The 25301-nt window shown below is 36.5% G+C and overlaps 1 protein-coding gene across 2 annotated transcripts in view; it reads left to right on the top strand.

Moving 5' to 3' along the window:
- Positions 1–25301, top strand: part of WBP4 (WW domain binding protein 4) — a 68367-nt gene that overhangs the window by 3113 nt on the left and 39953 nt on the right. For both annotated transcript variants that reach the window (XM_047720069.1, XM_047720068.1), the window contains exons 3-9: positions 1099–1161; positions 1249–1372; positions 4486–4653; positions 12155–12201; positions 12671–12746; positions 14963–15156; positions 22414–22577. In XM_047720069.1, coding sequence (XP_047576025.1) covers positions 1312–1372; positions 4486–4653; positions 12155–12201; positions 12671–12746; positions 14963–15156; positions 22414–22577 — 710 coding nt within the window. In that variant the 5' untranslated portion in view covers positions 1099–1161; positions 1249–1311. The remainder of the gene's footprint in view (positions 1–1098; positions 1162–1248; positions 1373–4485; positions 4654–12154; positions 12202–12670; positions 12747–14962; positions 15157–22413; positions 22578–25301) is intronic.

Genomic DNA, 25301 nt, shown 5'->3' with positions numbered 1-25301 from the left:
ACCAGACACTTGTAATTTAGGGAGCATTCTTGACTGTTTTAAATGAGTAATAACATTCACTCACTCCTTTGTCCCATCCAGTCACCATCACTTTTTGGAGGTTACCACTTTTTTTCATTTTCTAGTCCATTTCATTGTTTCTGTACGCACATATAGGTTTTTATTCCAGCATAATGTAAAACCTAGGATACCATACACACTATCCTTCACCATAGTTTCGTGGGTTTTTTTTGTTTTTTTAAAGATTTTATTTATTATTTGACAGAGAGAAAGAGATCACAAGTAGGCAGAGAGGCAGGCAGGGTTGGGGGTGGGGGAAGCAGGCTCCCTGCCAGCAGAGAGCCCTATGTGGGGCTCGATCCCTGGACCCTGGGATCATGACCTGAGCCGAAGGCAGAGGCTTTAACCCACTGAGCCACCCAGGCGCCCCTGTTTGTTTTTTTTAATTGAACAGTATCTCCTGGAACTCTCTCCACATCAGTATATAGGAATTTTGTTCTCTATTCCAGCAACCAAAATTTGGTAGATAGTGCCAAATTGTCCTCCATAAGAGTTGTACATTTTGTACCATTACCACAGTGTGTAAAAGTATTTGTTTATAACTTGGAAGGAATTCCTTGCTGTCTACTTTCCTCTCAGTTTGGAGGAATAAGTTCTAATATTGTTTATTCTCTGTTTCCAGAGCAGTACAAATTCTAGAGACTTACAGGTTTTGACATTTTATGTTGAGAGGTGTTTCTTGGAGTTAAGTTTTTTCCCCACTCCTCTTTCTGGCTTCATGTCTTGTTTGAGTTCTTGTTACAATCATTATTAACTAGATTTGTCATCACGGGTACTTTGTATTTTTCTCTATTGATATGGTCATCATAGTTTATTCTAAGCACCAAAGGAAACCTAGTCAGAGGATATGATAACAATTAACATGGTTCAGTTCCCTCGTATCATTTGATAAAAAGGACTGATTTGCATTAAAATTATTTTTCTGTCAATCATTTCAATTTTGTTATGTTCCATTCCTCTATTTATTGTTACCTTACTGTGACCATTATGATATTGATGTAACTTTCCTTTGCATTTTCTCTTTTATTAATTTTCAAGAGTGTTGAATTTCATGAAAGAGGAAAGAATCATAAGGAGAATGTTGCGAAGAGGATCAGTGAGGTAATTTATTTATTTATTTATTTGCCAGTTTTCCATGTAAATATCAGTCCTTTACCTGGCTTTCGATTTTATATGTGCCTTACATAGATTAAACAGAAAAGCCTGGATAAGGCAAAGGAAGAAGAAAAGGCATCAAAGGAGTTTGCCGCGATGGAGGCAGCTGCGCTGAAAGCATACCAAGAGGATTTGAAAAGGCTTGGCTTAGAGTCAGGTAAAAAAGCAGCCAGCATGTTTTAAAACGAACATCAGAGGTCATGCTCAGTGAGCTTTTATTGTTTCCATAAAGAGGTGGTACACTCAGGGTCTACTCTTAGTGCTTTTCCTATGCATCATAGCTGTATTTAGACCGTGGGACTTGGCTTACGCACTTTTATTTTACTTTTAAAGCTTCATCTTGTGACACTTCCATTCATAACCATACTACCTTGGTGGTTAGCTAGTCCTAGTTCTGTCTTGGTCAGTGTTCATTTCAGACACAGCTGAGTTTTTTAGGTACTTGGCTAAAAGGAGCTATTCATTAAAAAATAGGCCTTGCATTATAACCACAGTTTGCTTTATCCATATGGTCAAAAGTATGAATTATGTTTGGTTATATGGTTGAGTTATAGTGAATTAGCCTTTTGTGGACAAATTTACTGATTTTACCACTAGAAGGCAGATAATTTTTTTAATTGGATAAGTTTGACATAAAACATTATTTATGCAGGTGTTACTTTGATGCATTTATATATCGTAATAAGATCGCTACTAAAGCAATATTTGCCACATTATCTATTAAGGTATTGTTGTCTCTATTCGTTATACTGTGCATTCAATCTCTATGGCTTAAGTACTACTTACTGCAAGTTTATAACCTTAAACAGTATCAGTCTTAACCCCCAACCCCCTGTCCTCTGGAAACAACAATTTTACTTTTTGGTCTCATGAGTTTGACTCTTAGATTCCACATCAAGTGATATCATGCAGTATGCTTGTCTTCTCTTTACCTGACTTACCTCACTTATCATAATATGTTCAGGTTCCATCCATGTTGCTGCAGATGGCAAGATATCCTCCTGTCTCATGGCTGAATAGTATTACATTATGCATATGTACTATATCTTTTTATCCATTCGTCTTGTTGATGGGCATTAGGGTTGTTTACATATCTTGGCTGTGATGAGTAATGCTGCAGTAGGTATGGGAGTGCATATATCCCTTTGAAATCCTGCTCGTATGTCCAATGAGTGTATAACCAGAAGTGAAATTGCTAGGTCATATGGTAGATCTATTTTTAACTTTTTGAGGAACCTCCGTAAGTTCTACATAGTGGTTGGACCAGTTCACATACACCAGCAGGAGAGTTCCCTTTTTCCATGCGGTCACCAGCAAGAAGGTAAATAATTTGGAGGTTTGAAGATAACTCAGTTCCAGATAAAAGGCATTTATTTAAGTAGAGTGTATCAATCTTGTTGATGAACTTGGGCTTTAACTCAGGAACTTTTCTGTCAGCATTTCTTCCATGACAAATCCATTATCCTTAAACCAGGCAAATAGCAGTCCCAGTTGTTGATCTTGCAGAATGGTTGAGAGAGTCAACATTGAATGATATTCTTTACTCTCTAAAAACTTCTTTCCATTAGTTTTTAAGCAGAATGATAAGTCAATTGGTATTGCCCTCATCAAATAAGGATAGTTGTAACCAGTCTTTAAAAATATTATCCTGGACATTTTTAGTTAAAAGGAAGGGATGGGGGCTCTATTTCCATGAGGATAAAGCTGTATGCTTAAAGAAAAAAAAGGATAGAGGTGTTCCTGCAGGATTAAAAGGGAGTAGTTGAAATTTCATCTCATCAATTATATGGATTGGGAGGTTCCATTATGCTACCCTATAAGCAAATCAGTCTTCCAGCATTTTGTACTTAAATGTATTTAAATAGGATTTTTTCCAAATTAAATTATTTGTGATAGCCTTGTTTTCTTTAGTAGGATGTACATTCCCCTTAAAGTGCAATAATGCAGTACAAAGAAAGGACTTTTAAAGACTAAATACTTTTGAGATTATCCCAGACATCTTTAGAGTTTTCTTTTTTAAGTTATACATCACATTATAATCTATTTGGAGGTGGTTTTATTTTTTCCCTCAATAACATGTCAAATACTTCCTTTCTTTTAAATAATTAAGGATATACATCGTGTTTAATGGCTACAGAGTGGTTAGGAGCACAGACTTTGGAATCCACCAGAATTGCCACTTGCTAGGTCTACAACCTCCAATTTTCACAAAAACTAAGTAACATAATGGTATAAACTGCTTATTACAGTGACTACTTGCAATAAGTGTTTAATAATGGTTATAAAATGCCATAACAAAATGCCATAAAAGTGTCATAACTTATTTAACTAATCTCTTCCAGACTAACATTTAGGTTGCTTAGAGTTTTCACTGTTAGAATGAATGCTTCAGTGAGTCGTTATGTAGGCGTGTTTTTTCACATTTATTTCTGTAAGTTTAATCTCTATAGAGATGAAATTGCAGAATCAAAGTGTGAATATATTTTATATATTGATAGCTAATACCAAACTGTCTTATCTTTGTACTTTTTGTCCATCTTTTGTTAGAATGTTGGATTTATTTGTAAGGAATCTTTGTTACGAAATTAACCATAGCCATATTTGTTGTAAATATTTATTATTTGTCTTTTTATTTTTTTTAGTTTTTAAAAATCTTAATTCTATTATAATTAACATAGCATCATATTATTTTTGTTTTTTTTTTTTTTGTTTTTATTTTGCTATAATGGAATATTTGGATTTGTATGTAGGTTTAACACTATTTTACTTTGTGTTTTTTTTCACATATATCTTTAATCTGAAGTTTATATTTATGTGCAAACATGAGAGGGGCCTTGCAGTGGGGAATAGCTCTACTTTTTTCTAAATAAGTAACCAGTCAATCCAACATCATTTGTTAAGTGATCTCTTTTTCTCATATGCACCAGGAATCTGCATTTGGGTCTGTTTACTCTTTGTTCTATTTCATTCATATGTTTACCTACTCCAGGATTCGTTTTACCTTTTTTTTTTTTTTTTTTTAAATATACCAATTGTTTTAGAGTAAGTTTTAACATCTGGTAGAATTAGATTCCCCTTATCATTTCTGTTTTATAATTCTGGATATTTGTGCATATTTAGTTTTCCAAATGAGCTTTATTTATAATTTGTCAAGTTCCCAAAAGAATCTTCTTGTCAGGCTTTTTTAATTGGAATAACATTATTAGTTGTTTCATACCAGGAAAAAAAAAAAGTGTTGGTACTTCACCTTTCTTATATCTTTTTCTCTAGAAATTTCAGAGCCAAGCATATCACCAGTAACAAGCACTATCCCACCAACCTCTGCACCAAAGCAGCAGAAGGAAAAGAAGAAAAAGAAGAAAGACCCTTCAAAGGGCAGATGGGTAGAAGGCATAACCTCTGAGGGTTACCATTACTATTATGATCTTATCACAGGAGGTAGGTCAGGCATAGAACTGGTAAGAATGATAACTGTTTATTTTGTTTTAGTTAATATTGGAACATTTAAACAATGGAAGACTGTAACTTTACATCTTTGCCACAATGGTAAAAAAGTAACGTGCCCTTTAAAAAGATATCCTTCTTAAAAAAAAAAAAAAAAGGTATCCTTTTTATAGTGACTCAATGTTATACTTAGTTAAGCCCTTAAGAATGGGTTCCTTATGGGGCACATGGATGCCTCAGTCAATTAAGCATCTGCCTTCGGCCCAGGTGATGATCTCAGGACCCTGGGATTGAATCCCTTGGAGTCTTGTGTCTTGCTCCCTGCTCAGGAGAAAGGCTGCTTCTCCCTTTGCTCTTTCTCTCTTACTCCCGCCTCTATGCTTGTGCTCTCCTGCTTGGGTTCTCATCTGCTCTCTCTCTTTCTCAAATTAAAAAAAAAAAAAATTTTTTTTTAAAGGAATGGGTTCCTTTCAAATTAATTAAAGCATTATATTGTCTCAAGAATATCTTTTAAAACTATGAACTACATTAAAATAAAGCAATTTACATGGAAATAAGGCATTTCAGATCCACTTTACAATTTGCAGAGGTTCTTAAAATATTCTGTGGGAGAGATTTTCTGTCCAAAACCAGACTGGGAACCAGAACCATTTTCTTTTTTGTGTAGCCATCTTGTAGTAAAGAACCCCGGCCTCCTATTCATGTTTTGGATATCACTTTCTAATAAAATACACAGTGGTGTTTTCCAGTGGGAATATCAAAAGCAGTTTTGTTTTCCTTTAAAACTAAATGTATTGAGGATTTATTCATTTTAATTCTGAGATAAGTAAATACATTTATGTAGCATCTTACCATCCAGAATTACAAAATTTAAGATCAGAAATAAGCATAATACAAGGAGGAGTTTTAAAGTGCCGTGATACAATAGAGATGTAAAATTGTGTGGGAACTTCAAATTGTGAGGGATTGTGATTATGTAGATGTGAGAGATTATCACAGAAATTACTTTTGAACTGATTTATAAATTAAGAGGAGAGCATCAAGAATGATGTCTTTTTTTTTTTTTTTAAAGATTTTATTTATTTATTTGACAGACAGAGATCACAAGTAGGCAGAGAGGCAGGCAGAGAGAGGAGGGGCAGGCTTCCCGCTGAGCAGAAAGCCCGATGCGGGGCTCGATCCCAGGACCCTGGGATCCTGACCTGAGCCGAAGGCAGAGGCTTAACCCACTGAGCCACCCAGGTGCCCCGAGAATGATGTCTTCTTATTCACCATTTGTATCCCTAGCACCAAACACAGGTATAGACACTTTATAGATATTTTGATTGAAAAAGATTGTAGTAGTTTGTTATGAGGGTGAAGTAAGCATTCCAAACAGATAGAACAATATGAAGTTTTAAAAAGTTTGAAAGTAAAAAAAATGAAAAAATAAAAAGTTTGAAAGTTTGGGAAATAGTCATTTGGTAGAAGTAAAATATATAGTTCTCTGTGGGATGCCGGGGTGGCTCAGGCAGTTAAGTGGCTGCCCTCAGCTCAGGTCATGATTCCAGGGTCGTGGGATTGAAGCCCACATCGGGCTTCTTGCTCAGCAGAGAGCCTTCTCCCTCTCTGTGCTGCTTCCCTGCTTGTTGTCTCTCCCTCTCTGACGAATAATCTTTAAACATAAATAAATAAATAAATGCTAACTTTAAATATATATATACGTACAAAGATCTCTGAAGATGTCATAGCAGAAGAAAGAGGCTGCAAAAATAGATCGGCGCTGGGGCGCCTGGGTGGCTCAGTGGGTTGGGCCGCTGCCTTCAGCTCGGGTCATGATCTCGGGGTCCTGGGATTGAGTCCCGCATCGGGCTCTCTGCTCAGCAGGGAGCCTGCTTCCTCCTCTCTCTCTGCCTGCCTCTCTGCCTACTTGTGATCTCTCTCTGTCAAATAAATAAATAAAAATCTTTTTTTTTTTTTAATAAATAAAAATCTTAAAAAAAAAATTAGATCAGCGCTATGTCATGGAGGGCTAGGAAGACTGTGCCATTTACTGAAGTATGGAATACAGAAATAGAGTAGGTTAAAGTGGGACAATAATAAATTCAGTTTTTGGAATGTTGAGGTTGAGGTACCTCCAGAACATTTCATGTGGTAGTTTTCAGTGGCTGATTATAGTCTGGAATTAGATAATTTGAGTCTAGAAATGTAGATAATATCTTTTTTTTCTTTTTTTAAATTATGTTAGTCACCATATAGTAAGTACATCATTAGTTTTTGATGCAGTGTTCCAGGGTTCATTGTTTATGTAAAACACCCAGTGCTCCCTACAATACATGCTCTCCTTAATACCCATCACCGGGCTTACCCATCCCCCCACCACTCAAACTCTCAGTTTGTTTCTCGGAGTCCATAATCTCTCATGGTTTGTCTACCCCTCTGACTTACCCCCCACTTCACTTTTCCTTTCCTTCCCCTAATACACTCCATATTATTCCTTATGTTCCACAAGTAAGTGAAACCATATGGTAATTGACTCTCTGCTTGAGTCAGTTCACTCAGCATAATCTCCTCCAGTCCCATCCATGTTGATGGAAAAGTTGGGTATTCTTCCTTTCTGATGGCTGAGTAATACTCCATTGTGTGTCTGAATCACATCTTTATCCATCCATCTGTTGAAGGGCATCTTGACTCTTTCCACAGTTTGGCTATTGTGATGTTGCTATGAACGTTGGGGTGCATATGGCCCTTCTTTTCACTGTCCCTATACCTTTGGGGTAAATACCCACTAGTGGAATTGCTGGATCATAGGGTAGCTCTATTTTTAATTTTTTGAAGAACCTCCGTACTGTTTTCCAAAGTGGCTGTACCAACTTGAATTCCCCTTTCTCCACAACCTCTCCGACATTTGTTGTTTCTTGCCTTGTCAATTTTTGCCATTCTCAGTGGTGTAAGGTGGTATCTCAGTGTGGTTTTGATTTGAATTTCCCTGATGGCTAATGATGAAGAACGTTTTTTCATGTATCTGTTAGTCATTTGTATGTCTCCTTTTGAGAAGGTCTTTTCATATCTTCTGCCCATTGTTCGACTTACCTGTTTTTGGGGTGTTGAGTATGAGAAGTTCTTCATAGATCTTGGGTATCAGCCTTTTGTCTGTAGTGTCATTTGCAAATGTCTTCTCCCTTTCCGTGGGTTGCCTCTTTGTTTTGTTGACTGTTTCCTTTGTGGTGCAGAAACTTTTTATCTTAATGAAATCCCAAAAGTTCATTTTTGCTTTTCATTTTCCCTTACCTTTGGAGATGTATCTTGAAAGAAGTTGCTGTGGCTGATGAAGAGGTTACTGCCTGTGTTCTCCTCTGGGATTTTGATGGATTCCTGCCTCACGTTGAGGTCTTCCATCCATTTTGAATTTATCTTTGTGTATGGTATAAGAGAATGGTCGAGTTTGATTTTTCTGTATGTAGCTGTATAATTTTCCCAGCACCATTTATTGAAGAGACTGTCTTTTTTCCATTGGATACTTTTTCCTGCTTTGTCGAAGATTAGTTGACCTAGAGTTGAGGGTCCATTTCTGGGCTCTCTATTCTGTGCCATTGATTATGTGTCTGTTTTTGTGCCAGAACCATGCTGTCTTGGTGATCACAGCTTTGTAACATAGCTTGAAATCAGGGAACATGATGCCGATTTGGGCTTTTCTGGTTCCATACAAATTTTTGGATTGTATGTTCCAGCACTTTGAAAAATGCTATTGCTATTTTGATCGGGATGGCATTGAAACTATAGATTGCTCTGGGCATCATAGTAATTTTAACAGTGTTGATTCTTCCAATCCATGAGCATGGAATGTTTTTCCATCTTCTTGTGTCTTCACTTTCTTTCATGAGCGTCCTTTAGTTCCCAGAGTATAGATCTTTTACCTCTTTAATTAGGTTTATTTCAAGGTATCTTACGATTTTTGGTGCTATTGTAAATGGAGTCGATTCTCTAATTTCTCTTTCTACAGTTGCATTGTTAGTGTATGAGAAAGCACCTGTTTTCTGTGCATTGATTATCCACCACGACCAGGTGGGATTTAACCCTAGGATGCAGGGGTGGTTCAACATTCGCAAATCAATCAGTGTGATAGAACACATAAATAAAAGAAGAGACAAGAACCACATGGTCCTCTAAATTGATGCAGAGAAAGCATTTGACAAAATACAACATCCTTTCCTGATTAAAACTATTCAGCTTATAGGGATAGAGGGAACATTCCTCAATTTCATAAAATCCATCTATGAAAAACCCACAGTGAATATTCTCAATGGGGAAAAGCTGAGAGCCTTTCCCTTGAGATCAGGAACATGACAAGGACACCCACTCTCGCCACTATTTTTCAAAATAGTACTAGAAGTCCTAGCAATAGCAATCAGACAACAAAAAGAAATAAAAGGTACTCAAATTGGCAAAGAAGAAGTCAAACTCTCCTTTCTCAGATGACATGATACTTTATGTGGAAAACCCAAAGACTCCACCCCCAAACTACTAGAACTCATACAGCAGTTCAGTAATGTGGCAGGATAGAAGTGTAAATAATATCTGAACTTTTAGGAGTATATGAGATCACAGGGAGAAAGAAGAGAACAAGTATGAAGGGTGGATAGTACATATATTGAAGGAAAGAAGAAAATACAGAAAGAAAAGTTAAGAATGATCAGAAAGGTAGGAAATGAGATCAGAGTTAATCATGAAAAAAACCTTGGGCTATCAGTATTATAATTATTACAATTTTTTAGAATCACAGTTTTGGACTACATGGAAATAGTAATAATCACATTTTCCACTGAGCCTTAAGTGCATGTTAGCTAGTTCAACAGTGAACTGCAAATGATTGTATGTTTGCTAAGGATCACAAGTCTGTCTCAGACATAGAAACTATTTATTAATGGGGCACCTTGCTGCCTCAGTTGGTTAAACATCTGACTCTTGATTTCAGTGTAGATCATGATGTCAGGGTTGTGGGATCGAGCCCCACATCGGGCTCTGGCTCAGTATGAAGTCGGCTTGAGATTTTCTCTCGCTCACTCGCTCCCTCTGTGCCCCCCCACCCCCATGCTCTCTCCTTTCTTTTCTCTTTCTTTTTCTTAAGATTTTATTTATGTATTTGGGAGAAAGAGAGCACAAGCCAGGTGGGGTAGAGCAGGCAGAAGGAGAAGCAGACTCCCCGTTGAGCAGGGAACCTGATGTGGGGCTCCATCCCAGGGCTCTGAGACCATGACCTGAGCCAAAGGCAGACGCTTAACCAACTGAGCCACCCAGGTGCCCCTTCCTCCCTCTTTCTAAAAATAAGTAAGTAAAATCTTTTATAAAAAAGATTTTTAAGAACTATTAATTACGTGTTTCTCCCTTCTAATTCCTATTGCTTGATTCCTTTGTTCGCCATCCTACTGTTTATAGTCTTGCTCTCAGCAAAACCCTTGAACAACACAGGTGTTAGGGACACTGACCCTCCCTACCCCATGTGGTCGAAAATCTGTTTATAACTTTTTTTTAAAGTATAGTTGTCATACAGTGTTATATTAGTTTCAGGTATACAACACAGTGATTTGACAGTTCCATACTTTAACCCATGCTCACCCCAGTTGCAGTCCCCATACACTGCTATTGCAGCTTTATTGACTATATTCCCTCAGCTGTTCATCTCCATGGCTTATTTATTTTATAACTAGAAGTTTGAGCCTGTTCATCCCCTTCACATATTTCATGTGTTTTGCCATCCACCACCCTTTCTTGCAACCACCAGTTCTCAATATTTAAGAGTCTGGTTTTATTTGTTTTGTTTTTTAGACTATACATGTAAGTGAAATCATATGGTATTTGTCTTTCTTTGTTTGATCTATATCACTTAGCATAATATCCTCTAGGTTCATCCATGCTGTTACATGGCAAGATTTTATTTTTTATGGCTGAGTAATATGTGTGTGTGTGTGTGTGTGTGTCTGTGTGTGAAAGAGGGAGAGAGATGAGTATCTCACATTTTTAATCCACTCATCTATCAGTGAGCACTTGGGTTGCTTCTGTATCCTGTCTGTATATAATAATAGACATTATTATCACATATAAATAATGCTGCTATAAATATAGAAGTGCATTTATCTTTTCAAATTAATGTTTTCATTTTCTTCGAGTGTATGCCATAGTGGAATTACTGGATCATATGGTTTTTATAACTTTTAATTCCCCAAAAACTTAACTACTAATAGCCTACTATTGACTGGAAGCCTTACAGATGACATAAACAGTTGACACACATTTTGTGTGTTATATGTATTATATACTGTATTTTATAGTAATACCTTTTTCTTAATTTTTTCAGTATTACTAGACTATGTGGTTCATCTGTGAGGTTTTTTTTTTTTTTTTTTAAGATTTTATTTATTTATTTGACAGACAGAGATCACAAGTAGGCAGAGAGGCAGGCAGAGAGAGAGAAAGGAGGAAGCAGGCTCCCCGCTGAGCAGAGAGCCCGATATGGGGCTCGATCCCAGGACCCTGGGATCACGACCCGAGCCGAAGGCAGAGGCTTTAACCCACTGAGCCACCCAGGCGCCCCTTTCTGTGAGGTTTTTTTAAACTGTCACAAATCTCTCAAAAATTTTCCAATATATTTATTGAAAAAAATCTGCTTGTAATTGGACCTGCACAGTTCAGACCCATGTTGTTCAAGGGTCAGGTGTACTTGTTTTTAATTCCTGTATCTTTCATCTCGTTCCTCTTAAGTCATTCATTCTGTTTCTCGCTCTCCCCTCCCTAGGATGTCAAACGACCATCTCATTTCTTCAAAACTCATCAAGCCTGGGACACCTGGCTGGCTTAGTCGGAAAAGCACATGACTCTTAAATTGGGGGTCATACATTTGAGCCCTGTGTTGGGTGTAGAGATTACTAAAAAAAATATTAATAATAAACTTTTAAAAAAGCTTTTCGATCCTAAGGTCGAGCCACCTGGGTGGCTCAGTCAGTTGAGCATCCAACTCTTGGTTTTGGCTCAGGTCATCATCTAATGGGGTGTGGGATCAAGCCCAGGTTCTGTGATCCCCCAGGTAGTCTGCTTAGGGTTCTCTCCCTCTTCTCCCTCTTCCCTGCCTCCCATGCATACAGGCATACACACTCACTTGTATGCTCTCTCTCTCAAATAAATAAATAAATCTTTAAAAAAATAAATTTAAAAAAAAAACAAACAAACTTCTGAATTCTCCGAGATCTTACCTGCATCCAAGAATTCTTGTGGAAGTCCCAGTAACTTCTAATCCTCATTCTGTTTTTCCTTCTTGGTTAAATATCATTCACATATGTTCTGTATAATACTATTGGGATGTATATTGTTTCTTTTTATTTTTCAATTCTGTGTTTAACTATAGGCCTGTAGTGTTTTGTACACATTAAATGTCCTATAAATTTTTGCCAAATTAAATTTTTTGAGAAGTTTTTCTTTTGAAGTGAAAAAATTGTATTAATGAAGTATATTTTGCTTTAAGCATCCCAATGGGAGAGACCAGAAGGATTTCAAGGAAACCTAAAAAAGGTAACTGAAGCATATTGTTAGTGTCTTTTCTTTAAACTGATTGGTTTTTGGGTTTTTTATAAAAGAGTTCTGCTAAGCAAATTTACTTCCAAATAAGGCTCCCTACACACACTTTGTTCCTTTCTTCCTATATTCTTTTGTGAGAAGACTGGGTGGAGGTGAAAAATTGATATCTACCTAAAAACTCCATGCAGGGCAAATATCATCAGTTAATTTATAGTCCATTGCATTCAGATGTCCCTGTTCATCTGCAAAGAATTGTTCCTGTCTTTCAGAGGTGCAATGTTCTCTCTCTGAAAGTTAGTTCATAATTAACACAAACCAGGCTTCCTGGCCATAGTCAATACTGCCTCTCTAATTCCCAGGTGTTAAGAGGAAAGGGAAAGTAGCTGACTCTATGCCTTAGTTATTTAATATAGTATAACTACATCATTATCTTCCATTTATGCTGGGTATTTCCTCCCATTAGATAGCAGGGAAGACTGTTTGGGTAGAAGGAGTAAGTGAAGATGGTTATACCTACTATTATAATACAGAAACAGGAGGTAAGTACGACCTTTGATTATCCTAACTATATAAAATTGTACCTGGAACTGCTTATTAGCCTGCTGATTAAGGGAACTTAGGAATTTTAGTATAGCGATCAACATATATCCATAGCATGTGTATATTACTTTTGTAATTTAAAAACAACACAATGGAAGAACAGGAAGATTTTCATATATAATATACTGTGTTGCTCATTATTCTTACTTGATGTGCCATTCACAAATTCTAAAGATCATTTTTACTTTATCATTATTGACTTTTATTATGATTATTGTAGAAATATATTCATTACCTTAAAAGGTACCTTAGAAATCACCTAATTTGACTTACCTTTTCCTTTCTAAAAAACAAAACAAGTTATGTTAGCAGTGGCTGAGAATGTCAGATTTTCACTTTTACTAACCCAGTAATATTTCAGTTATATGTAAATATTTATAAACATGCATAACTGTTGTCAATTATTATCTAAGTTTTTCAAGTTAACATTTTTTCTAATTTAATTTTATAAAATGGGTCAGCAAGTAATTATAGTTTCTCCTACAATTAAATTTACCAAAATATGTATAGTATCAGTAGAAGTTTGAGAGTCTTTATTTAATTATTTATTAAATTTGTACTATCCAAACACATAGCATTAAATCTTTTAGGAAGAAAAGGCCCTTGTTAGCCTCCAAGTAGATAACCTAGCCTGCCCAACAATAGTAATGGTTCTAGCTTGGTAAAACTGAATCTTTCTGAAGATAAAATAATATAGTGATATAATATAGGTGGAGAGTTGGTTCTGGCCTCAGTGTATAGCTTCTTCCGTTACCAGCTATATGATTCTGGGGCAAGTCTCTGAACCTCTAGCCACTGTTATGCAAAACTGAGATGATCGTGTATACTCTTGGGTCGTGAAGGTCGGGTATCTTTAAAGTTCCCAGAACAGTACCTAATACATAGTAGGTGCCTAAATTATTTCCTGAAAGTTTGTTAATCATGTGAAATATAGACAAGGAAATAATTATTTTCATGTTGGAAAACACCTTTTTTTTTTAAGGATTTTATTTTTAACTAATCTTCTACATCCAGTGTAGGGTTCGAGCTTACAGCCCTGAGATCAAGAGTTGCATGCTCCATTGACTGAGCCACCCAGGTGCCCTAGAAAACACCCTTTTTTAATAAGAGGCTATACAAACTGCTTTGCCCTCAAACAGTTTCAGTTTATGTATAACAAGTGTAATTATTGATACAGCCCCTTTCACTTTTTTTTTTTTTAAAGATTTTATTTATTTATTTGAAACAGAGAGAAAGAGATCACAAGTATGCAGAGAGGCAGGCATAGAGAGAGAGAGGAGAAAGCAGGCTCCCCGCCGAGCAGAGAGCCCGAGAGAGCCCGATGCAGGCCTCAATCCCAGGACCCTGAGATCATGACCTGAGCCAAAGGCAGCGGCTTAACCCACTGAGCCACCCAGGCGCCCCAGCCCCTTTCACTCTTAAAACTCAGATTCACTCTTAAAACTATCTCAGTTAGACAGTAAATCTTACCATTCCTTTCCCTTTTATTATACTAAAAATGGAGACTGTTAGATAATTAGAAATGCTATCTTTTTTTTTTCCAGTGTTCCAAGATTCATTGTTTATGTATAACACCCAGTGCCACACGCAATATGTGCCTTCCTTAATACCCGCCACCAGGCTGTCATTTTACTAAAAGCCCAGTAAACCACTGGATGGCAGTAGAGTTCAATGGAGATTATTTTTTTCCTAGTATAAAAATGACAAATTATATTCATTCAGGTCTTCACAGTATGATTTCACTCTGTGCGGACCCCAGGAAACCTTTGTGATAAATAAATTCCAGGAAATCTAATGTGTACTCATTAGCACATGTTTCCTGATACTGGTGTCAGATAAAGTGTGACAGTCCTTCAAAGGTGTTGCCCAGTTCTTAGTTCTCTTTCCATTAGGGCTATAGTTTATATGTCTGGAATCCAGATTGAAATCAACTCTCAAAAGATAAAAGAGCAAGTGCTTTGGGAACTCTTATTTATTATCTTCTTAATCAAGTGATAGTGTAAAATAGATGTAGTGCTATTGTTTAATAATATATTGTGGAAAAAAAAGTTCAAAAAAATAATACATTTGTAAATGACAGGGAGTGTTATATTGGGATTTACTTCGGAATAGAATTGGTAACTAAATAACATGACTATTAAAATGTGTTGAATAGAATCCAGATGGGAAAAACCTGATGATTTCATTCCACACTCTGGCGATCTGCTTTCTAGTAAGGTCAGTGAAAAATCACGTGGTACCCTAGAAGAGTCTAAATCATCAGATTCTCATAGTGATTCTGATGGAGAAGAGGAAGCAGAAAAAGAAGAGGCCTCTACCGAAACACAAAAGTCAAAAATAAAGTTTAAGGTAGGTTTTTGATTTATTCTTTACAGAACTTTGCCAATTTACTGAGAGCTCAGCAGACTTACTCAGTTTTCTGGTGGAAGATAGAAGTAAAGCCAAGACATACATTTTTAGCAAATGGATAAATGTTGTAGCACTTTCAGTATCTATCTGATGGCAAGACAGTTCATTTTTAGACCTCTTAAGTTTGAGATACCCCAGGAACATCTAGAGAGCTGTCTGAATATACAAGTCTGAGTATCTGTATCTAGGCTAGAGATGCTAATTTGAGTACCATCAGCATACTGGTAGTAATTTAAATCTCAGAATGAGTGAGATAACCTAGGAAAATGACTTTGTGCAACATTAAACATTAAAGTGACAGGCAGGGAAAGAGGAGCTCATAATGAAAAGAATGGCTAGAAAGGTATGCAGAGAAGCAGAAGAATTTAAGATCCAAGAAGCTAAGGGAATAGAGTGTCAAGTATTAATTAGGTCTAGAACAAGAAAAATGAAGCCCTTCTAGTAGTTTCACCAGGGTTTGAGGTGGCAGAACTCAGATTATATTGTACATCTGAAACTAATATTAGACTATATTAACTAACTGGAATTTGAATAAAAACTTTAAAAAATAAATAAAGGGGCAAATGAGTGTCTCAGTTAAGTATCTGCCTTCAGCTCAGGTCATGATCCTGGGGTCCTGGGATCGACCCCCATATCAGGCTCCCTGCTCGGTGGGGAATCTGCTTCTCCCCACCCCACCCCACTGCTTGTACTCTCGCTCACTGTCAAGTGATAAATAAAAAATCTTAAGAAAGAAAGAACTGCAATTATAGAGGAATGAAAAGTGGTTCACGGTTTATATGTGGTTTGGATAAGAGATGAAACCTAGAAATTGGTTGTCAGGATGATGGCTACACGTTGACTCTTAATCATGAGAGATTTGTGGTAATGATGTTTTCATTTAGAGGGACTCCAAAGGAGGTGGAGTGGGAATACCAACAAGGGTAGGTGGATAGGTTGGTCTTGAACGAGGAATAAACTCATTTTGGATAGGGTAAGGTTTTCCTTTTCTGTAAGAAGGTAGGACTATGGATGAGTTGGTGTCAGAGAGGAAATTGAAACGAGTCATGCCCTTTTAACCTCAGTTTACTCATTTATAAAGAAATCAAGATTGCTTCCTGAGAATGAGGAGCTTTGAGTAGCTTGACAACATTAATGAATTGAAACAGTCATTCAGCTGGGGTGGGAGAGAAAATGAACCAAGTAAAAAGATTGTCAGATGCTGTTGAATCCCCAGCCATGGCAGAAAAGTAAAATCAAACATTTCTATAGTCTTGCTAGTCCTGCTTTGTGATCTTTCCAGGAATACTCTAGGAGCCCAGGTGGCAAAGCAAAAAAGACACATAGCATTGATCCATAGATGACATTACTGGCCAGAGTAGTGAAGGAAGTCCAAGGATGCTGGAGAGAGGGTACTTCCAGGCCACATCTAAAATCTTGTCATTGCCTGGAATTTTTCTGCGTACCCCATAATTCTTGGTAGAACTCGGGCTAAGGGCTGTATCCAGTTTGTAGAGGAGCAGTCGCAGAGCCCTTATAGTAGCTATCTCATGATGTTTATATTTCTTTATTGTTGTTCTTTTTATTTTTTTTCTTTTTATTTCAGTCTGCTTTTATTTCTCTCGACAATATTTTACAGTTTTCAATGTCATATATATTTTGTCAAATTTGTCCCTGGGTAATTGTTTCATGCTAATATAAGTGGTACAGGTTAAAATTTTTAATTTCCAATTGTTCACTGCTAATATATAGAAAAATCACATAGTAATTATTTCTGGCAACTTTATTAAATGTACTGTTAGTTCCAATAGCATTTTTTAGTAGAGTCATTAGGACTTTTCTGCATTTACAATCACATCATCTTTCACTCAGTGCCCCTTATATTAATGAAGTTTCTCCACTCTGGCCATTGGAAACATGAACTATTTCCACCCCTATATTATTTTCTTTGAGATTTTATTTTTAAGTAATATCTCCTTTTTTTTTTTTTTTTTTTTTTTTAAAGTACAACCAACATGGGGTTTGGACTCAACAACCCTGAGGTCAGAAGTCACATGCTCCACCGACTGAGGCAGCCAGGCTACCCCATCTCACAGTGTTTATACCCAGTATCCAACCTGGACAGATATTATTAATTTCAAGCAAATAAGATATTATAAAATACAGATAAACAAAGACAGACTACCTATAACCCTGCTACTTCCCAGAGAAATGCCTGTAACATTTTGGTGTTTTCTCGGTCTGTAGTTTTTTTGTGTGTGTGGTTTTTTTTTTTTTTTTTTTTTATTCAGACTCTCATACATTATCTTAAAATATGGAGTCATCCTGGGGGCACCTAGGTGGCTCAGTTGGTTAGGCATCTGCCTTCTGCTCAGAGCATGATCCTAGGGTCTTGGGATTGAGCCCCACATTAAGCTTCCTGCTCTCTCTCTCCCTCTGCCCCAACCCCCCCTGCTCGTGTGCATGCTCTCTCTCAAATAAATAAAATCTTCAAATTAAAACATGGAGTCATACTATGATAAGGTCTTAATTGCTTTAAAATTTAATCTGTCACAAAAACATCAATAAGTTTTCATCCACCAAAATATTGGATGGATAGTGTTCTGTGGTATGAATACACTATTATTTACTCAGCCGTTTGTAGCTGAATTATTTCTTTTTAATAACCACTGAGGACTGGGGAAGAAATACCTAGAGACACATTATTAAGCAGTGTTAAAGTCTCTGCTGACACTGTGTATTGTAAATTCTGAAGTCTTACCAGTTTGTATGGTTGTGTGATTTTTTTTTTAATTCCAGTACACTTAACATACAGTGTAATATTAGTTTCAGGTATATTAGTTTAGTGACTCAGCAATTCCGCACATCTCCCAGCGCTTATCACAACACAGGCACTTCTTAATCCCCATCACCTATTTCTCCCCCTCCCCACCCACCTCCCCTCTGGTAGCCATCAGTTTGTTCTCTATACTTAAGGGTCTGTTTCTTGGTTTATCTCTCCCTCTCTATTTTTTCCCTTTGCTTGTTTCTTAAATTCCACACAAGTGAGATTCTATGGTATTTATCTTTCTCTGACTTACTTCACTTAACACACTCTAGTTCCATTCATGTCGTTGCAGATGGCAACCTTGCATTCCTTTTTTTTTACAGCTGAATAATAATCCAGTACATATTCATATATCACATCTTACTCATCTGTCAGTGAGCACTGGGCTACTTCCATAGTTAGTTAGTTGTAAATAATGCTGCAATAAACATAGAGGTTTGGCTTCCACAGTTTGCTTAGGGATTTGGCTTCCATAGTTTTGCTTACATAGTTTGGCTGTTGTAAATAATGCTGCAATAAACATTTTTTCCTATAGTTTTGATTTGCATTTCCTTGATGATCAGTGATGCTGAGCATTTTTTCATGTGTTGGCCAGCCATCTCTTTGTCTTTAGAGAAATTTCTGTTCGTGTCTGTCCATTTTTAGTTGGATTCTTTGTTGTTTGGATGTTGATCTGTATAAGTTCTTTATATATTTTAGATATTAACCCTTTATTGGCTATGTCGTTTGCAAAATCTCTTCTCCCATTCAATAAGTTGCCTTTTAGTTTTGTTGATTGTTTCCTTTGCTGTGGAGAAGGTTTTTGTTTTATTGTAGTCCCAGTAGTTTATTTTTGCTTTTATTTCCCTTCCCTCAGACATATGTAGAAAAATGTTGCTATAGCCAATGTTAGAGTCCTTACTACCTGTGCTTTCTTAAAGGATTTATGGTTTCAGGTCTCACATTTAGGTTTTGGTTTTGTTTTTTGTTTTTTGAGATTTTATTTATTCATTTGACAGAGAGAGATCACAAGTAGGCAGAGAGGCAGACAGAGAGAGAGGGAGAAGCAGGCTTCCCACTGAGCAGAGAGCCTGATGCAGGGCTCAATCCCAGGACCCTGAGATCATGACCTGAGCTGAAAGCAGAGGCTTAACCCACTGAGCCACCCAGATGCCCCTCACATTTAGGTCTTTAATCCATTTTGAATTTATTCATCTGTATAGTATAAGAAATTGGTCCAGTTTCATTCTTTTGCATTACCTGACCAGTTTTCCCAATACCATTTGGTGAGGATGGTCTTTTTCCTGTTGTATATTCTTTCCTGCTTTGTCAAAGATTAATTGACTATAAAACCGTGGGTTCATTTCTGGGTTTTCTCTTTTGTTCCGTGGATTTGTGTGCCTATTTTTGTGCCAGTACCATACTGTTTTGATTACTACAGCTTTGTAATATAACTTGAAGTCTGGTTGTGTGGGGGTCCCTCCCCCATGTAACACTTGACAGACCAGTGATTGGATAGGTTGTGTTGGAGGTTTTTAGGTCCCACACAAGAGACAAATAGACAAAGATACTTAAGGGTGCTAGCAAAAAAAATGTTTACAAAGTGATTCTGTGTAGACATGGAGCTCTTTAATGAAGGGTGTAAAATCTGTGCTTAACATCACCAATCATCAGGAAAATGCAAATCCAAACGACAAGGAAATAATCACTCATACCTGTCACAATGGCTAAAATCTAAAACAAGAAATAACAGGTGTTGGCAAGGAAGTGGAGAGAAAGGAACCTTCTCATGCACTATTGGGGGGAATAAAACTGGTGTAGCCACTGTGGAAAAAAGTATAGAGGTGGGGCGCCTGGGTGGCTCAGTGGGTTAAGCCGCTGCCTTCGGCTCAGGTCATGATCCCAGGTCTTGGGTTCGAGCCCCACATCGGGCTTTCTGCTCAGCGGGGAGCCTGCTTCCTCCTCTCTCTCTGCCTGCCTCTCTGCCTACTTGTGATTTCTCTCTGTCAAATAAATAAATAAAATCTTTAAAAAAAAAAAAGTATAGAGGTGCCTCACAAAGTTAAAAATAGAACTGCCCTAGGATCCAGCACTACTAGGTATTGACCCCAAAAATACAAAAACAGTAAGTTTTTATTGTTTATGTTTATTACGTAACATGTGTGTATTACAGCATTGTTTATAATAGCCAAACTATGGAAGCAGCCCAGATGCTCACTGACAGATAACTAGATAAAGATATGGTGTATATATATACAGTGAAATATTACTCAACCATAAAAAGGAATGAAATCTTGCCATTTGCAGTGACATGGATGGAGCTAGAGAGTATAATTCTAAGTGAAATAAGTCAGAGAAAGAAAAGTATCATATGATTTCACTTGTGTGGAATTTTAGAAACTAAACGAACAAGCAGTGGGGGAAAAAGAGAGAGAGGGAAAGTTAAAACAAAAAACAGACCTTTACTATTTAAACCAAGAAACAGACCTTAAACTACAGAGAACAAGCTGATGGTTACCAGAGGGAAAGTGGGTAGGGGGGATGGGTGAAATAGGTGATGAGAAATAAAGAGTACACTTACCATATTGATTAAAAAAAGGATCAAAAATAAAAAAAATAAAATGAGGGGCGCCTGGGTGGCTCAGTGGGTTAAGCCGCTGCCTTCGGCTCAGGTCATGATCTCAGGGTCCTGGGATCGAGCCCCACATCAGGCTCTCTGCTCGACAGGGAGCCTGCTTCCTCCTCTCTCTCTGCCTGCCTCTGCCTGCTTGTGATCTCTCTCTGTCAAATAAATAAATAAAAATCTTAAAAAAAAAAAATAAAAAATAAAATGATTCCCTGTGGATGTGAAGCTCTGTAATGATGTAAGATCTAGATGAGGTCAACAAACACAGAAAACAAGGAGAAGTTAAGGCATTAGAGATGGTAACAAGGTTGGACAGGAGGTATATTAGAAGTAAGGAAGCCAGAAAGCCAAAAGAAAAACTTACTGTGGTTAAATGTGGTGATGCTTTTGGAATTTTAAATTTCACAGGTAGGGCATTTTTGAGTGATGACATAGTTCAAACTAAAAGGTACATTGATGTAAGGATTTAATATTTAAATACTACCTATGTGCTATATATGAGGGAAAATGTCTTATATAAACATTAAGCAACTGAAATATAGTTGAAGGCCGGAGTCATTGATTGTGAAGCTCACAAAACAGGCTAGGGAATTTTTAAGGTCTAGGTTGATGGGTTTGAATAGAAAGAGCATGGTTAAACTTATCAGTGAATCTGGAGTAGAGGCCAAAAGTCATTATCGTGTGAGGAAGGTGATATGAACCTCAGGAGGAGGCATTTATTACATTGCATTATAATCAAAGCATACATTATGATCTCAGTAAAAGTCTTTTATTTTAAAAAAAAGGTCACAGCCTAGAAATTGCCCAGAATGCTAAGAGAAAGTGAATACTGCCTCCTAGTTTTATGATGGAACAGAATGAGGGAATGAGTTAATATCCATTCAGAGAATTACAGAGCAGTGTCCTAAGACTGCCACCCATGGTTGTGCATCTTGCAGAGAGAGTGAAATCTAGTGTATGGTCCGTTTGTTTAACTGAATCGTTGAGCTTTGTTTTCCCAGGTGAAGGAGTGCCATAAAAATACTAGCCCTACCCAAGGGCTCCCATGGGATCTCCTTCTAATCAAGGGTTTGTCTCTTTCTCATTTCACATAGTTACCAGTTATAATTCCTTTAAGGCTTTAGCAGTCACCTCAATGTGAAGACAGATTTCAGTTAAGACTGATAGATTATGGGAGTTCTTTAAGTAGATAGTGTAGTAGGGTCTAATGACATGGCATTAAATTCAGAAAAGGCACAATATAAGGGAAGATCACTATTGGATATATAATTAAGGAGAAAAGGCAGGAAAGAGAAGAGAGGACTAAAAAAGGCCAGTATATGCCCTCAATTGGAGAACACTGGGGCCCCTGGGTGTCTCAGTCAGTTAAGTGTCTGCCTTCAGCTCAGGTCATGATCCCAGGGTCCTAGGATCCAGCCCTGCATCAGGCTGTCTGCTCAGCAGGAAGCCTGCTTCTTCTTCTCCCTCTGCCTTCTGTTCCCCCTGCTTATGCTCTCTGTCTCTGTGAAATAAATAAAATGTTTTAAAAATTGTAGAATATTAATTGAATCATACTAGATTACTTTAAAAACCAGCCTTGGCCCATTGTATCTTAACATCTGACATATTAAAAAACCTAATCAAGCATTAAAATTTAAAATTCTTTTATGTGTTTTTGTTTGTTATGTGCAAATTAAAAATATTGAGTTAGTATATTATTATTTATAAATCAGTAAGATTATGTTAAAGAAATTGTGTCCCTGTAGTTTTGCTTGAAGTATGTTATTTCTTGACTTTGACATTTCAGGAAAAAAGTAAAAATAGTGATAAAGGAACTGAACCAGAAACACAAAAAGAAAAAAATAACCAAGAACAAGATTCATCAGGTCCAAATGAAGAAAAATCCAAAGCTCATAAAAAATCAAACCCATATGGAGAATGGCAAGAAATTAAACAACAAGTTGAATCTCAGTAAGTACCTAAAACTTAATCTCACTCTTATTACAAATTGTATTTTCTATCTCATTACTTCCATACGTCGCAGTAACTAATTTCAAGGATAGGGTGCTCATTAAAGGTGTGGCTCATTTCTTTTATTTCTAGAGTGATTTTATCTCTTCTAATTCAGTATTTTAGAGTATTTGAAACTATAAAGTAGTGGTTATTTTAAAAAGTAAGTTAATGAGGGTTTTTTTGGTAGGAGAGATGCTGTTTATTTTAGTTGCCGTAGAGTTAACATACAGTATTATATTTGTTTCAGGTATATAATATAGTGATTCAGCAATTCTGTATGTTACTTAGTGCAACCTCTAATGATCTCTCTAATTCCTACCCAAATATAACATTTCTTTTGACGACATATTCACACGCTAACTCACACCATGTACACATGTGCGTTCTCACACTCAGCATGGTTATTCTGTTGGACAAACAAATATCTGCATATTCAATAGAGACTTCATAGTATATGTCTAAAAGTAAGAAAAAAGTTTTTATTTTGTTACCGTCTTAAAAATGTTTTATGACACTTCCCTGAAGTTTTAAAGCCAGTATTCAAATGTGCCTGGTTAAGTGTCTGCCCTCAGCTCAAGTCATGATTCCAGGGTCCTGGGATCACGCCCCAAGCCCGGCGTTGAGCTCCCTACTTAATCAGGCAGTCTGCTTCTCCTTCTCCCTCTGCCCCTCCTCCCACTCTTGCCCTCTCTCTTTCTCTTCCTCTCTCATAAATAAATGGAGTTTTTAAAAAAATAAAGCCAGTAGTCAAGAAACAGAACAATTTTATCAATTAAACAAGATCATGGTAGGGATGTTACCTGATTTATATTATTAGATTACATGTTTAAATTAGTTATTACCTTTGGAGCATTTACACAGTAAAAGGAAGAAGTGATTCCCAGCTCCACAAATTATTGTTTCTTAAATGTTAAAATAAATCTTCAGGGAGGAAAGAAGTACATGAGTTAGCAGTTTTTCTCCAAAAACATTAATGCTTTGAATTTGTAATGTAAAATGACTACTCTGTGGATACTTCTACAGTGAAATTATTTACTCTTAAAACCGTACATTAATGAAAAGATCATATTTTTTCATAAGATAGAATAATGCAGGGTTTGGCCAGCTTTATACTGACAGTCTCCAACTTCTAATGGTTTGACGTGGGATTTTTTTGACTTTAAGATGATGGAAAAGCAATATGCATTCAGTAGAAACTATAGTTCAGATTTTGAATTTTGATCTTTTCCCCCTGCCTAGTGATACACTCCTATACATTTCTCTCTCATACACTCCCAGGCAGCAGTGTGACCATGAGGGTAAACAGCCAGTATACTTCAAACCATTTTGTTTTTCACTGTCAGTATACTATTCAATAAATTACAGGAGATAGTATTTTATATAAATATAAAATAGGCTTTGTATCAGATGATTTTGCCCAATGTAGCCTAATATACATGTTCTCAGCTTATTGAAGGTAGGCTAGGCTAAGTTATGATGTTAAATAGGTTAAGTGTACTAAATGCATTTTCAACTTAGGATATTTCCAATTTATAGTGGGTTTATTCGGGCATAACCCCATCCTAAGTAAGGAAAGATCTATATGCTGTTCTAATAAGAATTAATTCTCCAGGGATAACATACCATAGGATAGATTAAAACTGCTGTCAGAATGTTACCATCATTATGATAGTTTAGGTTGTATTTGTTACTTAATGTAGTACTAGAAAAAATGCATCTAGTGCAGCAGAATGCCAGGCATTATGATAAGCCACGCTGACTATGTATACTGAAATTGCAGAAATAATAGGCTGTGTTACTAAGAGATTTTTTTAAGCGATTTACAGTAGGAAAATGGCCCTACTATACCAACATCCCCTATACTTAAAGCTAAGATTTCTTAAAATTCAGTTATTTTGTTTTCTATGTGATAAATATACTATAAAACCATTCTTGTTAAATTTTGTCCTGGTCAACTAGTTTCACATGTGATGGATTATGTCTGACTTCCTAAGTAGAGAAACCTAATTTTTAAAAGGTTCCCCCCTAAAAATAACCAATATATTTTTATTATAGAAAATTTTTGGAATTGCAGAAAAACATAAGAATAACTCAGTTACCAAGAGATAATAGTAACATTTTTAAATATTTTCCCCAGTTTTTATCTTTTTCCCTATTTAGCATTATATTAATATTTTTGTACTTTATTAAAATTTTGTGTTATTTTTAATTGCTATGTAATATTTAATCATTTAGATGTACTTTGATTTTACTCAGCCATTCCCTTGCTGTTGGGCAGTTAGGTTATTTCTGCACTTTTGGATTTTATAACATTTTGACTATTACATTGATATATCACTCTGTAACCATTTCTGATTATTTCTAGAAATGGAATGCCTGTTTAATGGTTATGAACATATTGAAAATCTTGATACACAGTGCCCAGTTACTTTCCAAAAAGAGCATACCAATCTCCCATCAGCAGTTTCTGAAAGTTTCTGTCCCTTTGGACCTTCTCAGCAATAATTATTCCTGAGCTTTTAAATATTTTCTTTTTTAAAAAATTTATTTGAATTCTGTTTAATTAACACAGTGTGTTATCAGTTTCAGAAGTAGAATTTAGTGATTCATCAGGTGCATATAACATTTTCTAATTCAGCAAAAAAATCTTTAGTTTTCTTTTATTTACTGGTTTTTTTTCAT

The sequence above is a fragment of the Lutra lutra genome, chromosome 3 (genome assembly GCF_902655055.1).
Source record: "Lutra lutra chromosome 3, mLutLut1.2, whole genome shotgun sequence".
NCBI classification, from domain to species: domain Eukaryota; kingdom Metazoa; phylum Chordata; class Mammalia; order Carnivora; family Mustelidae; genus Lutra; species Lutra lutra.
The sequence above is the reverse complement of the archived record's forward strand: the minus strand, read 5'-3'. Positions and strand labels throughout refer to the sequence as shown.